This window comes from Haemaphysalis longicornis, unplaced genomic scaffold (genome assembly GCF_048455015.1).
Source record: "Haemaphysalis longicornis isolate Haplotype H1 unplaced genomic scaffold, Haemaphysalis longicornis Haplotype H1 scaffold_6, whole genome shotgun sequence".
NCBI classification, from domain to species: domain Eukaryota; kingdom Metazoa; phylum Arthropoda; class Arachnida; order Ixodida; family Ixodidae; genus Haemaphysalis; species Haemaphysalis longicornis.
Genome location: NW_027526407.1, coordinates 15,050,413 through 15,066,910, shown reverse-complemented (window position 1 = coordinate 15,066,910; position 16,498 = coordinate 15,050,413). Strand labels below are relative to the sequence as shown.

The 16,498-nt window shown below is 50.0% G+C and overlaps 1 protein-coding gene across 1 annotated transcript in view; it reads right to left on the bottom strand.

Annotated features, from left to right (window-relative positions):
* Positions 1 to 9,364: 9,364 nt before the first annotated feature.
* The window catches only part of LOC144142268 (venom metalloproteinase antarease TserMP_A-like), a 63,255-nt gene continuing 56,121 nt past the window's right edge, over positions 9,365 to 16,498 (bottom strand). The window contains exons 13-14 of the mRNA XM_077673636.1: positions 12,516 to 12,623; positions 9,365 to 9,631 (exon numbers count right to left, since the gene is read on the bottom strand). Of these exons, the coding sequence (XP_077529762.1) occupies positions 9,596 to 9,631; positions 12,516 to 12,623 (144 nt within the window). The 3' untranslated portion in view covers positions 9,365 to 9,595. The remainder of the gene's footprint in view (positions 9,632 to 12,515; positions 12,624 to 16,498) is intronic.

Sequence of the window (16,498 nt, the reverse complement as noted above, 5' to 3'; positions counted from 1 at the left end):
GTACAATTTGTCCGCCATCCTTCAAGAGGTCTGCTGTTATCTGATCCTCACCAGGTGCTTAAGGGCGGAATATCGGTTCTGCAGCGCGATCCTGAATTCTTCTAACTTACGTCTTACTGTTAGCTCATTTATCGGCTTCTTTTGTACTAGCTCGTTGCGGTCCCTTCTCAAATCTAGGCTAATTCGAGATCTTACCATACGGTGGTCACTACACCTTACCCTTCCAAGCACTTCCACATCCTGCACGACACCAGGGTTATCGCATAATATGAAGTCTATTTCATTTTTGTGCTCCCCATTCGGGCTCATCCAGGTCCACTTCCGACTCTCCCGTTTACAGAAGAAGGTATTCATTATGCGTAGGTTATTCCGTTCTGCAAACTCAACTAGTAGGTCCCCCCTGCTATTTCTACAGCCCAGACCATAGTTCCCAACTGCCGTTTCTCCAGCCTGATTCTTGCCTACTTTAGCATTGAAGTCCCCCGTAACTACGGTATACTGTGTTTTTACTTTAGCCATTGCCGATTCCACATCTTCATGAATTTCTTTATCATACACCAAATTGGAACGTCCCAAATTTTTTGACAATAGAATTTATTTTAACGGTGGTTCATACGTCCTCGGAATTCAGGAGGGGACTGTCACCAGGGATTGTCAGGGCGTACAATCACTTCATAATAATTTAGAGGAGCCCTGAAAACAAACTAAAACCGTGTTCAAGTTGAAAGAACTTACCTTTAGTAACTACGAAGTTCATTCCATCACAAAATGCGTTTTTTTCTAAAAAAGTAAAGCTAACTTCACGCCTCGCAGTTTTTCAGTGCATATTTCAGCGCAGTTTTTCAGTGCAGAGAACCAGCGGAGTGTGCACACAGGACGGTCGTCGTATCGTGTTGGGAGAAATTCTGGGCCCACAGTAGAGTTCGAAGGTTGCAGGCCGTATGTTGGCCAGTATGGCAAATGGGTACAGTTCTTATACGTGAAACCTTCGTTAGACTACGCCAGGGGTATTTGAAGACTTCGGCATGCTGGTGTCACTCTCTCGCTGAGGCGGCGGTCGCTCACAACGTCACTCGCCGCGGTATGTACGTACTCGAACCTGACCCATGCATGCCTGGTAGCCTATTGGTACATATACAGTAGAATCTCGTTGATATGATTCATCATGATACGCTTTTTGGATCAATACGTTTTTCTTCCTAATGCGCGCCTACGTCTCTTAGAAATATTGCGCCTTTGTGCTTTCATGAAGATTAAAGTTTTGCCAAAAATTGGATGATACGATCGCGAAAGTGTGCTTATTCAACATTTCTAGAAATCTTACGTTTTCCTGCAACAGCTTAACCACTTTCCAAAAAGGCACAATCTGTACGTTGCGCAGTCGCTGAGGCCGTGGCTGTGTCGGTTTTGCGGTGAACACTTCCCTGCCAGGCGTGGCCGCTCCCTCCAATGGTGATGGTACGTCAGGCAATACACTGCGTCATTTTGCAAAAGATATCATAATCGCCTCGGAGGACGTTCTGCTTACAAGCTTCGAGGAAGTTAGCGCCGCAGGAGTCGACGTCCAAAGGTCAGTTCTACGCGAAAAAGTTGACATCTCCGTGCTCTTCTTGCACATTGAAGGCTTGCAAGCGTCTGGCGGCTGGATTCACCGATTTAAGGAAGGACACAAATTGTCGTAAAAATAAGCGCCCGCGAAGCCAAAAATACCGCTAGCTTCTTTTTACGTTGCAAAAGAATGCAGTCCTGGACGTTGAAAAGAATAAAGTGCCGCACAAATATACCAGCAACTGCAACGTTGCTCAATAGAAGGGAGTTGCTGACGGAGCATGCATAATTTCCTCCTGTTTTTATCCTCTTTGGATAATACGATTTTCGCATAATACGTTTTATTTTCCGGTTGCCGCGAAAAACATAGCACTGATATTTCACTGTGTATAGCTAGGTGGACCTCTACCACGCACCGATATCTTGCATGAACGACCGTTGAGGAGGTGGCAACATCTGCTGGCCAAAGGGGGCACTCTCCGCCTCAACGGCTGTCGAGGTAGGGGGGTATCGGTCGGCCAGCGGGGCACCTTCGCCGGGCGTGACGGGCATTATCCCTGTACCTTTCGATGCCTGCAATCGCCCGCTACTAAAACCAAAACATCATTCACAAAGTTCAAATTTAACGCCACAGGTAAGCTATAGGCAGGAGGGACTATAGAACTGCCAGCAATAAAAATATTTGTTAGTGTCTCACCAACATGTTAGCATTGAAGTGACACGATCGAACCTAAGTGAAACCCCCCTCTCTTACAATCACCTAGCCATCATTTCTCGGCTTCGGCTTAGGTTGGCAGCCGCCAATCGCACGAAAACTATTCTCTGACGTCACGGGAAAACCAGAGGAAAGAATAAGGAAGTTTTTCCTGCTTTATACATTTTCCTTAGTATCTCCCTTATTTTATGAAGTTTCCAAGACGACGACAAAGGGCGCCGACTTGCCTCCGTCGGCACCGGCTTTAATGACAATTAGAGAGCGATAATTAATTGGTATCACAAAGACTTTGGTACCAATGCTTCCGCAAGGTCATCGCGCAAACGCTGATACAAACGTTTTCAAGAAGGTAGGATTTTTTGGATCCTTTCGGGGATTTTCCTCTGCCGACATCCTGTTTGGAGCTAGCCTACCAGACTGGAAATGAAATACGTGGTGGAGATAGGCCGCCAGGCCTACCTTTAAGCCTAATACTGGCTGAAGCAAAACCATGCCGACCGAACCCAGGGCGTCAGGGGTCTCACGACAGAGGACACAGGCCGGATGTGCGTTGAAGTAGCAAGTGTTGAACAAGAAACAACGTCAATAGCCCCAGAACAGAAGGACAACTGGACGAAAGCCGAACGCAATAAGAAGCCGAGAGGAGAGCCGGGGCAACGCTCCCAACCCCCGGCGATTACGGCAACCAAGACATTCGGGAGGCGAGCGGCAGTGGCGGTAATCACGGAAGCGAAGCGTAACACCAATCTGAAAAGGGAGGGCGGCAAGGTGATCGTGAGACCACTCGGAAGACTCTGCGTGGCACCCCACTGATCGAAGGGACGAGCGACACGTTTGTGGCCAACAGAGAGCGAAACATCGTCGTGGTCAGCACACCCGACGCGACCCGGGAGTGCCGGTACTCGAAGATCAAGGAGATAGAGATGACCGGAAGGAGACACCAAGTGGGCGCTTACGCGACGGTGCCGGAGAGAACGGCGAAGGGAAGGGCGTGATCGGCAACACGTCAGTGGAACACACACAAGAAACGATCATGGCCAAGCTAATTACGCCCAGGAAGCCGACGGAGATCGGGGCGCGGAGGATCGCCAAGACCCCCTCCCCCCATCATCCTGGCGTTCGAAGGAGACAAGTTCCCCAGGCAAGTGTTCTACGGTTCTAGCATTCCGGAGTGCAGCCTGTACAGGAAGCACTTCGACTTTTGTAAGACATTCCGAGTGGACGGTCACAGAAGAGAAGTGTGCCCCACGTTCCACATGCGCGTGGGTATAGACTGCGGTCAGAAGAATCCGAAGGAAGCACACGCCGGGCCCTCCAAGCTAAGATGCAAGCTCTGCAACGGTTCCCACCCCACCGGGGCCAACGTTTACAGGAACCGATATAAGACCCCGTACGTGGTGAAGAAGCGAAGGTGGGCCAGGAAGGAAAGGAAAGACGAACGGCGCAGGCTGGAGCGGGAGAACCTTAAGCCCGACAGCTTCCCGGAGTTTAAGCACGCACGATTGGATCGCAGGCAGGGGCGACGACCGCGCTCTGCGAGCAGGCAATGACCCGGCCGCAGCGCTAGCAACAGGAGAGGCCAGAGCAGAAGCAGATCGAAATCCAGAGAGAGATTTAATTGGTCCCGGATCATACAAGAGAGCGCGGGCGGGAAGGAGCCCGTAACAAGCCCTCGCCCCTGCGCCGAGCAACGCCAAGGCGAGCCACGACAAGGCATCTCCGAGCCAGATGGAAGCGCTTCGTAGAGATAACGCGCGGCTGCAGAAAACGATAGAGAGCATTGCCGAGCAGATGAAGGCGGTGTGCCAACAGCTTCAGGCGCGGGAAGCACAGCAGACGAGCGGGCAAACGAGACAGATGACGCCACTACGCCAGGTGCAACAACAGCAGCAGCACAAGCAACAGCTGCAGACACCGATAGACGAGCAACAGGTGGAGCTAATGGGAGAGGACAACAGCGCAAACGAGGCCCAGCAGCAGCAGCCGTAGTGGGCGGCCACCTCCGAACCGTCGCCCAAGAGGAGGGCCATCGAGAGTTTCAAGGAGCGTAAGCTCGCCGGTAGGGTAGACAGACTACATGACGCGTTAAACAGTTTCAAGAGCAACATCTGCAGGGACATGACAACCATCATTCAACGGAACATGGCGGAATCTATACATTAGACCGTCATGCCAGCCATATAGCAGGAAAAGAGCATGCAGCACCAACTAGCAGCTGCCATGCTTAAGTTGCACCAATTGTTCAGGCGCATCGTACCACAATGTAGGGGACCACAGCAGGTGCAGTAAACGACAAGTCCCTTGTCATCTGGCAACGACAACAAAAAGGCCATACTCCAGCTCCTCGCCGACAAGTCAAATAGGAAGCCGGACGTAATTGTCCTATAGGAAACGAGTAGCGAGAACGCTCGTTTGCCGGGTTACATAGCGCACGCCAGCCCCCTGAGCACCCAATGGAATGGGCAGGGAGGGTGATCTTCACCTTCGTCAGAATGGGACTGTCAAGAAAAGAGAGAAGGCGTAAAGAAGTCCATGGCCAAGCACACCATCACGTAACTAGTGATAGGCAAGGAAACGACACAAAGCGTTTACTTGGCCAACATCTACAGCGGGCCGAGCTACCCCGGCGAGCGCTACAAGACGCTCATGCACAGGATCGGCAATACGGCCGGTAACAACGCAGGTCTAGAGGTGTGCGGCGATTTCAACGCTCATCACAAGAGATGAGGGTACGCCGAGAATCTGGCCAAGGGAAAGGACCTCCTGGAAGCCACCCAAGGATAGAATGTGACCTTGATCCCGGACCCCTCGCACCCCACGTGCACGGGCTGCAAGATTGATGGAAATACCACTCCGGATCTAACGTTCGAACGCGTGGGAAGCTCCCGACGTTAACCAACACGGGTCTTAACTTGTACAGCAACCATAACCATTTAGAAATTTGGGTCCCATTGAATGAGACGCCGTTTGAGAAACGATTCCAAATGCTCATGGACTGGGATTTGTATAGCACCCTGTTACCGGAGGACGAGGATGACACCCAAGACGCAGAGACGTGGACAACCAAGATCACGGTTTGCGCGGGAGCAGCCACCAAGGAGATAGAGACCGAACCCGAGATCAAAACGACAGACAGCCGATTGGCTCACATGCTCGAGCCGAAGCATTCCATCCACAAGAGATGGAAGCAGCCGCGGCACAACACGAAGCTGCAGCAGAAGGTCGAAGATCTCAATGGGGCCATCCAAAAACACTGCACCACGCTCTGCCGCCATCAATGGGTGGAAGTTTGCAGTGTGGCGGATGGTCAGCTACACGTAGAGAGGACGTGGCCTGTACTACGCCACCGGCTGGACGAGACCAGGACCAAGTCCCACAGGCGGGACAATCTCAGTAGGATCCCGAACATGTCAATCACAGAGCTCAGCCAGGAAGAGATGCTCAAACGAATTGGCAACAAGTACCTACTCGACATCCTTGAGGAGAGCCACCCCGACTACGTGGGTCCGTCCAACGAGAAGGTGGACAGAGAGATTAAAATGTGGGAGGTTCGCGCCACGGTTCAGGAGCGGAACTGATGGTCGCCAGCGGGCCGGATCACGTGACAAGCGAGGTACTCAAGCATCTGAACGACCGTCGCTCGCCAGCCTTACAGCCCTGTGCAAAGGTGCTAGAAGGAAGGCAAGCTGCCCAAGTGTTGGAAGGCGGCGAAAACGATCTTGATACCCACCCCGGGCAAGCCTCCGGGCATCGAGCATCTGCGCCCGATCTCTCTGGCGTCCTGCGTGGGGAAGGTGCTGGAACATGTCCTCACGAACGTGTGGCAGGCATACCTAGAGAAGCACGATCTGTTGTACCCCAACTCGATGATCGGCTTCAGGAGCAAGCTAAGCACCCAAGACGGCCTGTTACAGATCAAGATGGAGGTCATAGACAACGCGATAAAGGACAACCACGCGATAGCGGGACTGGACCTACAGGGGGCTTTTGACAAGGTGAAGGACTCGGCCATCCTGTCCCAAATCGGGGCCTTGCAAATGGGGGAGCGCCCATACAACTACGTGCGCGAGTTCCTCTTAGGATGCACGGCCACGATCCAAGCGGGAGACCACCTTCTGGACGAGCGGAAGATAGGAAGCGTGAGCACGCCCCAAGGCTCGGTGGTATCGTTGCTGCTATTTAACGTAGTCATTATCGGAGTCCCGAGACGCTTGGAAGCCATACCCGAGGTCTGTCACACCATATACGCGGACGACATCACGCGGTGGGTGCCGGGCGGATGCGACGGCCACGTTATGTCTTTCCTGCAACAGGCGGTGGACGCCATAAAGGAGCAGTTGAGGGGTACGGACCTGATCTGTTCTCCCAACAAATCGGAGTTACTAATAATCCCGCCGAAGTCTGGACCCAAGCAGGAGAGCGACATCAGCCTGCGCTCAAGCAATGGGCAGACGATTCCGGAGGTAGCCCAGATAAGATTGCTCGGATAGCAGATCGAGCGGAACCGCCCGAACAACGACACGTTCACCGAACTGGTAGGCAAGGTAGCGGCAGCAACGCAGCTGATCAAGTGATTGACGAATAGAAGATCAGGGATGAAGGATGACAGCCTGCTCAGACTGATTCAGTCCTTCGCGATACATCACGTCGCCTAGGCAGCGTCCTTCCACAACTGGATGCTTCATGGGCGCAACCACCTTAACGCGGCCATGAGGAAGGCGTACAGGGCAGCCATAGCCGTGCTAGACAGCGCGAGCACGAAGAAGCTCTTCGAGCTGGGAATACATAACATGCTGGAGGAGATCACGGAAGCCCAGCGGGTCGGCCAGATAGAGCGGCTCAAGGGTTCGCGAACGGAGAGGACCATTCTCGCCCGGCTTTGAATGGAGACGGTGGCCGACCCTCAGAGCCTCGGCAAACAGGAAGAGCGCGAAGTCCCGGCGGCAGTCCGAGACGCCGTGCGAATGTATCCGTTACCCAAGAACATAGATCCGACCCGCAACGCGTACAGAAGAGCGGCACAGTGAATGCCGTTTTGGATCAGCTTCTGAACGTTGCGGGCACCAGATTCGTTGATGCCGCCAAGTACGGCGACCACAGGTGCTTCGCGGCGGTGGTGATAGACGGGAAGACGGGAATCACGGTGAACGCCGCGAGCTCGTCACGAGAGACGTGCACCGAGCGCAAGGGCTGGTCATCGCCCTGGCCATAGCGGACCCAGAGACGACTACGGTGGTTAGCGACTCAAAGAGTGCGGTGCGCAATATTTCCAATGGATGACTGGGCTTTGAAGCAGTGCGGGTGCCCGAGAGGGTGAACATCAACGGACAGAAGGTGACAAAAAAGTGGTTCTCCGCCCACGCGGGAAACGAGGTATCGGAACTCGCCACCAACCACAACGATACGGCGAACACAGTCGCGCGAGGATTAGCTGGCCGCCCGGCAGCAGTGAACCCGTCTGCAGAGTGGTTGACCGAGACGAAGGACAGATACGATACCTTTCAGGGTATCACCATATATTACAGAAACAACAGGAGGGTGCTGGCACCACCGCACCCCGAGCTAACCAGGGAGGAAGCGTCCACGCTCGGACAGCTGCAGACGAATTCACTGATGACCACGGTCGTCATGAAACACATACAGCCAGACCTTTACACGGACGACACCAGTGTGTTGTGTGAAAATGCTTTGGCCACAACGGCCCACTTTCTGAGGGACTGTGAAGTGCGATCGAACGAGGCGGCAACCAGGACAGACCTACCGGCGTGGATCCAAGAAGCAATGCGCAGTTATGAGAAGGGCACCCAACTATCAGCCGTCCAGCAGGTCCTGGCGGCCCTTGAAAAGCAGCCTCCTAGCGAACGCTGCAGGGCCACTCCCTCCCTTACGGGACAGTGGCGTCCAACCTCGTAGCGAGTAGCGAAGGGGTGGTCCGAATAGTGCTCACGCCGGGATCGACGAGTAGCTACGTCCATGCGCAGTGTACACACTGCGTCTCTTGCAGGCATTCAGCAGAAAAACAGTCTTTATTTCATTACATTCAAAGTTTTCAATTATGTTTGTAATATTGCCATAGGAATGACGTTGGGCTTTAATGAACACAATCTGTATTTTGTCTTCATGTCACCTGTGAGGCTGTTGGTTTTTAACAGCAGAGCATTTTAGAGTTCCACCGTAAAGCATTACCAGAAAAAAATACTAAGAAACCAGACCCAGCACTGGTGAGCGTGCGCTGCGTAAGGAGCGCCCGGCGTCGGCCAGATTTACCATTCAGAACACTCCACCCAGCGTTCGGGGCTTGATTTCTCTCGTGCGGTAGTCCTCGCCAGTTCACGTGCATACGCGACTGAAGTGACGAGCACTCACGCCGAGTTCAGGAAACCGGTTACCGCGGGTTCTACCGTGGTCCACTTCGGCAGAGATGTGAAAGGCTGCGGAAAGAACGATCCGGGACTGCCAGGCATGAAGCACCTTCAGCTGCAAGTTCGGAAATCCGTATGAGGTGCAATATCCAGGTCTCGGGTGAAAGGAATGGGGCGCAAGCTCTGCTGTGTCTCCAGCCTTGCACCATTATTGCAAGCTGCAACAATGTTTAAATGAATCGGGGAAATAATACTGTTTTGGCAGCTCCCAAACTCAACATACGCAGGTCGAAATTTGCATTTTATTCGGTTTAAGGCAGCGTATTTGGCCTGGCTCACAAGGCAATGCGGGACCGCAAAGCCCCTGGTTCCGCAGAAAAAATATGTCCTGCCGGAGGTAGACACGATGAATCAGAATGCTACGTGTTTTCAAAAAAGAGTGGCCGTATCCTAAAGCGGCGTTGCAGCAGTCACAAACGGTACTAAAAATTTTTGTCTGCCCGCGCACTGCGCGGGAGGCGTTTTGTCAGGTGGTTCTTTTCTACTAGCAGGAGAAACTTTTTGTCGTCTTTCGAAGGGGTACGTGATAGAACATTTGCAATCATAAAATTAAACCGAACATGTGCAATCCACCAAACGGCGCCAGCAACATCCGTCAGAAATTCTCAATTATAGCCCACACACAGCATGGCACCAACCCAAAATATGTCACGACAGAAAGCATCTTTTTTTGCTAAACAGCATTTTATTCAGCGACAGTTTTCACTGGGTACCACGGTTTTTTGGGGACACAATCGCCATTTATGCAAACCTGGAACAGCAAGATATTTTCTGGTAAGGCACTAAACGTAAGATCGCAATGTTCACAAAAAGAGGAAACTTTCTTTCGGGGACAAAATTGATTTCCTAGACCCAAGATCCGATATGCCCTCAGAGGTTTTTGCGTTCGTGGGATGGGTACCAGGTTCTGTTATGCCACTGGTGAAAGCTTCAAATATGCAACAACCTGAAACATCAAAAGATATAAACAAAATATTATAACGAAGTGCCACACTTTTGTGAAAAACAACTGCCGAAAATCGTTTGCAAACAGATATGAACAGTAATTCTCTTGTGTGATTGAAAGATATCGTGCACTTTTTAGGGGCATCTGCTTTACATAAAATAGGGCGGACCAACGTGGATAGGAATTCGAAGGTTTTCGAAGCCTCCATTCCATCTCATGAGAGACCAGCGTGTCCTAACGATTATAGTTACACCTTGTAAAAGGCGTTGACCCTGCGCTGAAAATGCGCAGGTGTGAAGATTTTCAACATATTTCCAAGATTAGATAACTTGTATTTACGCTTCTTTGGTAGCAAAGGTCGATGTAAATAAACTAAATGTATATAAAGATGACTGCCATTTTATGACATTCCTTTTGAAATAAGCTTTGGGGTGTATTGTGTGGAGAAGAATGCCCTTTTCGTTTATTTTGTGATCACAGGAGTTGCTTAAATATGAAGCGCATGCAAATGTTTTTAGACGGAACTGCCATTGTAAGGACAATGAAGCCGCATTCCAGATTGAAAAACACCGAGAGAGAGCACGTCCTTGCATTTTACTTGCCACACAAGAGAAATTTCTGAATAAATTTAAACACAGTCATCTCAAAATTTTAAGGATGCATTATGTTCAATTTTTAAAATTTAACATCAGGGCCCTGTTATTAAACACAACTATATATATATATATATATATATATATATATAGACAGAAAACAAGGGTTGGCAGTCAAGAAACCTGGGAAAGCAAAGGGGAGGTTGTGGTGGGTCATACAAAGAGATAAAGAATTTTTTGAGTCGAAAAGAAAGTAGTGAAAAAATGCCCGCCAGGTGGGATCCGAACCCCCGACCTCCAGAATACCGGTCTGGTGCGATAACCACTACGCTACCGGCGGGGCTGTTTCCCCAGCACTTTCTCGGGTATTTATGTTAAGGTATTTTTGTTTCCTGCACTTGGGGGTGGTAGCCAGCGCCACTCGGACTACTCGGGGTGAAGGGGACCTTCTTTTTAACCCCCGGGCCGTGACTCGAGTGTCTACGACATGTCAAGAGTGGTCGACCAGCGTTGAACCCTCTTAAGCTCCCTTTGGCACCAAGACTGCCACAACAGAGACCCTCGCTAAGCATGTAGCGAATCAGAAAATGGGAAATGAGGGGCTCCGTGAAATAAGACAGAAAACAAGGGTTGGCAGTCAAGAAAACCTGGGAAAGCAAATGGGAGGTTGTGTGGGTCATACAAAGAGATAAAGAATTTTTTGAGTCGAAAAGAAAGTGGTGAAAAAATGCCCGCCAGGTGGGATCCGAACCCACGACCTCCAGAATACCGGTCTGGTGCGATAACCACTACGCTACCGGCGGGGCTGTTTCCCCAGCACTTTCTCGGGTATTTATGTTAAGGTATTTTTGTTTCCTGCACTTGGGGGTGGTAGCCAGCGCCACTCGGACTACTCGGGGTGAAGGGGACCTTATTTTTAACCCCCGGGCCGTGACTCGAGTGTCTACGACATGTCAAGAGTGGTCGACCAGCGTTGAACCCTCTTAAGCTCCCTTTGGCACCAAGACTGCCAGAACAGAGGCCCTCGCTAAGCATGTAGCGAATCAGAAAATGGGAAATGAGGGGCTCCGTGAAATAAGACAGAAAACAAGGGTTGGCAGTCAAGAAAACCTGGGAAAGCAAAGGGGAGGTTGTGGTGGGTCATACAAAGAGATAAAGAATTTTTTGAGTCGAAAAGAAAGTGGTGAAAAAATGCCCGCCAGGTGGGATCCGAACCCACGACCTCCAGAATACCGGTCTGGTGCGATAACCACTACGCTACCGCCGGGACTGTTTCCCCAGCACTTTCTCGGGTATTTATGTTAAGGTATTTTTGTTTCCTACACTTGGGGGTGGTAGCCAGCGCCAGTCGGACTACTCGGGGTGAAGGGGACCTTCTTTTTAACCCCCGGGCCGTGACTCGAAAGAGCACCGCCGGTAGCTTAGTGGTTATCGCACCAGACCGGTATTCTGGAGGTCGTGGGTTCGGATCCCACCTGGCGGGCATTTTTTCACCACTTTCTCTTCGACTCAAAAAATTCTTTATCTCTTTGTATGACCCACCACCACCTCCCCTTTGCTTTCCCAGGTTTTCTTGACTGCCAACCCTTGTTTTCTGTCCTATTTCACGGAGCCCCTCATTTCCCATTTTCTGATTCGCTACATGCTTAGCGAGGGCCTCTGTTCTGGCAGTCTTGGTGCCAAAGGGAGCTTAAGAGGGTTCAACGCTGGTCGACCACTCTTGACATGTCGTAGACACTCGACTCACGGCCCGGGGGTTAAAAAGAAGGTCCCCTTCACCCCGAGTAGTCCGAGTGGCGCTGGCTACCACCCCCAAGTGCAGGAAACAAAAATACCTTAACATAAATACCCGAGAAAGTGCTGGGGAAACAGCCCCGCCGGTAGCGTAGTGGTTATCGCACCAGACCGGTATTCTGGAGGTCGTGGGTTTGGATCCCACCTGGCGGGCATTTTTTCACCACTTTCTTTTCGACTCAAAAAATTCTTTATCTCTTTGTATGACCCACCAAACCTCCCCTTTGCTTTCCCAGGTTTTCTTGACTGCCAACCCTTGTTTTCTGTCTTATTTCACGGAGCCCCTCATTTCCCATTTTCTGATTCGCTATATATATATATATATATATATATATATATATATATATATATATATATATATATATATATCAGTAATCTTTCATTATACGCTTGAAACTCGCGCTGCAAATGCTTATTTAGCTCCTGCGCTACGTTTTACCGCAATGGCTTCAAATATGTTTAAAGCCATGCAATATTCTTCCAGTAAAAGCCGTTACCTTTCGGCGTCCACATCTGCTGCCATCAAGGAGGAGTAGTGTCCAACAGTGGATTTTTCCTTGCCACCAAACGCAACACCGTGTCGAGCATCCATTTTTGCTTGTTTTCTAGAATATTTGTAAATTTTCAGAAAACGCATTTTGTGTTAGCAAAACAAACGCTAGCAGGAGTCGTGTATTGACGAATAAATTCCCAGATTTTGTGGTTGGCTACACGAAAGGTTTGGCTAAGACTCATCTTACCAAGCACGAATAAAAATTATTACTTCGATGAGACTGAACACCACCTTCCTAGTGACGACTTCATTTCGAACACTATAAAATATACGTGAGCGTCAGGTATCAGTAATGCCGCCACAGCAACAATATAATTAAAAATAACGGTGGAGAAATGAGCAGTTAAGTAATAATTTTTCTGTCTTAGTACCATCTCCATACGGAAATCCGACTGAATAATATTTTCCATTGTATTGCTAAGATTCACTCTGCTTGTGGCATTTAGTTACCGCACAGTTTTTAGCAACATTCTTTCTCTCCGGAAAATATTGTTACATAAACGACAAAATTTACTCCAAAACGTTGAGCCCGATGGCATTTAGTGCAGACTCATTTTCGTTAACCTAGAGCTTCATGCCATAACATTACGTATCCGAATGCTCACCTACACTCCAAAACTGATTTGGTCACACGAATGTTCGTATAAACAGAATAAAACTGCATTTTAAGCAAAATAAATATTTCAGGCTTGACTGTACTCTACGCTAAGTGCGCGCAGAAAGTACTGAATGAAAGTTCTATTGTGATTCTTTACTATGATGCTAGTATAGAAGATTGGTCTTAAGAATACCCTCTAGAGTGCGAAGGGTAGCTCTGTATTCTTGTCTGCGCTTCTCTGTAAAGAGATGTTAACTGCCTAAATGTTCCCGTGTTTTCAACCAACTAGCCCCCAGTTCAAAGGGAAGCGATCAGCCGGATAGTCTTCTAGCTCGCTTCCCACAACATTTTCGGAAGGACCCGCCCTGAAAAACAAGCTCTAAACGTAACAGCGCATAAAGTTACAAATCGCAGAATGCTATAAAAACAGGCTAAACCCTCGGTGACAGTTGAAGAATCGTTGTATAGGAGCTGGCGGCATTATTCTCGCAGTGTCTCGACACTTAAAATGCTAATCGCAAAGGAAGATGAGCATAATGTTTTTATAGGAAGAGTGGTACGGCAGAGCGGTAATAATGCAAGTTCGTTAGCTACATTTGGCATATAACTGCACATTAGTTCTCCATAGCATTACCGACACCGTATCGTTTCAAGGGCAGAGGGAACAAGCCAGATTTACTACGGGTTTTCTAATAATCTTCATAGTTATGCCATCAATCAGGTATTCAATACTCTACAAAATCAGTACTAGTTGTGAATACTTTTACGCCTACTAGTCAGAAGGCTGTGGAACGCCGAGCGGTTGCGCCCCACATGTGCTCCCGCTGTTTTCTCCTCTGTGCGCGTAAATAACGCGTCCCTGGCACTGTCTTTGGTTTTTTATGTTGATGAGTATGCGCTGACTTGATCTACACCAAGATTGACCCGATCAAGCCTACCAGACCTTCGGAATCGACCCCGCCAGTACCGTACCCCCCGGCAGGCCGCCAGGTAAGCCTAAAGGCCCGGCTGCGACGCTCATCAAGTGTTCCATCGGCCGCAGCTGCCGCGCCCCCATCGGCCGGCGCGGTTGCCACCCCAGCTGCAAGGAACGACAAAGCCCAGACGACGACAACGACGACGATAAGCCACGAGACTACGCCGCAACAGGTTGCCTACGGACTAAGTGCTCTCCAGAACGAATCGGCGATCCAAATGGCCTCCCCACCACACCAAGCACCGCCCTGCAATGACGTTTCAGAAATGGACAACCGAGAAGATGCCGAAGATGCTGAAGGGCGCATGGAAGACTCCGACGAGCCAACAACTGGAGAAGACGACGACGACGGCTGGCAGCGCGTCCATCTGCCGAAGAAGAAGAGGCCTACGCGCACAGACAGGGTGAGTCGGCCGCGCTACACCTTACAATTGAGACCACTCAACAAAGTCCGAATAAGCAAAATTGCCCGCCAAGCTATAGCCACGGTAATCGGACGCACAGCTCCTAGTGCAGAAGTGGCCGAAATGGCCGTGGTCACGTTCGACGACGCGGCCAATAGTGCTCACATTGCACTTTGTGATGAAAATCATGCTGCTCGCCTCGCGGAAATTGACCACCTCACCGTCCGGCTTAACGACAAAGTTGAGACAATCGATGTGGTGGTAAAAGTGACCCCTTCGACTAGGAACACTACTCGCGGTGTCATACAAGTCGACCCCGCCGTTAGCAACGAGACAATTCTAAACTGGTTACACAGTGAACAAGCAGATGTCATTAAGGTCCAGAAAATCGGAAAGACAGACCAGGCCATTCTAACATTTGATTCCCCCACCCTTCCTAAAACAGTCAAGTAGTACATGGAATTCGTACGAGTAGCTGAGTACGGACCAATGAGATTGGTGTGCTTTAACTGCCACAGTCTGGGACATATGGCCAAGCTCTGTCCATCTCCGAGGGTGTGTAAAGAGTGTGGCTTCTCCCATGCCGAGGCCGCGGAATGCGGTTCTACCACGTATTGCGTGGCATGTAAAGAAACCGGTCACCTTGCCGTTAGCAAGGTCTGCCCGAGTCGCATGCCCAAGACGGACGAGCGCAGCACTAGGTCAATTCCGACTAAGAAAGAACTCCCTGACGCGGCTTTGTCAACTGGCCCACGCTCTACACCGCAGGGTGTCACCTGGGCTTCTACTGTAACAGGAACCCCCCCCCCCCCGAAGTTGTCTCCAATTGTCTCTCTGCCCGACAATCACCCGTTGGTGATAAAAAATTCCCAACTTCGCCGCACCCTCTTCGAGCTACGCGCCGAGATGGCAGCCATGAAGAAGGAGCTCACAGCCCTTCGGAACGTCTCAACGCGCCGTCAGTCGGTCTCTCCAGCACCGAACAAGTCCGCCCCTACACGCCGTAGTCGCTCGCGTACGAGTCGTCGCAAGCACGATTCTGATGCAGTGCTAAAAACTGGAGAGCCTAACTCAACTTACATCACCGAACACATGCTTACAAAGCGGGACGCCCGTATCAAGTTCGAAAATAACAAGGAGTGGCAAAGAGATTCAAGTGAGATAGTTTTTTTTAGACAATACTGCAGGCCAAAATTAGGCCTAAGCAGGAGTGGAAAGATAAAAACATAGCATATCAGGCAAAATGTGATTATACAATCTCTACCAATAAAAATGGCAAACGGCAAAAAAATTTTTACATGTGAAAAAGCTCATCAATTGATGCATGCAGATTAGGCGAAGTGAACACAGAGGCAGGAAGACTGTTCGAATCGGATATTGTTCGCGGGAAAAAATAGTATTTATGAGTGTTTGTGCGGGCGAACAATGGGGTAAATTTAAAGGGGTGGTATTGCCTGGTGGGCCGGGAAGAAAGACAGGTCAGATATATTGATGGGTCAATGCGAAGATTGCGGTTCCGAAGATCGGCAAGGAACTTTAATCGGTTCATTCTTCTTCGGGATTCTAGCGTTAGAATTCCGTTCTTCTGCATTAGAGTGGTAGGGGAATCGTGTCTCTGATAACGGTTATAAATAAACCGAACAGCTTGCCGTTGAATTTGTTCGAGCTTGCCAATATCTTTTTTTGTATGCGGGTCCCAGACCACTGAAGCATACTCCAAGGCGAGGTTACCTCGATTAAAGAACTTCGCCAGTTCATGGAGCTAGTGAAGCAAAGCATTCAAGTCCCCTGTCCCCTAACGCCCTCTCCGAGTGAATCGAAAAGGAAAAAGAAGCATTAAACATCCAATATGTCCTCCGTACACCCCCCAAATCGCTGCAATTTACAGTGGAACTGCCATAGCTTTCTACAGTCCGGACCGCTCCTAAAATCCCAGGTGTCAACTCTGC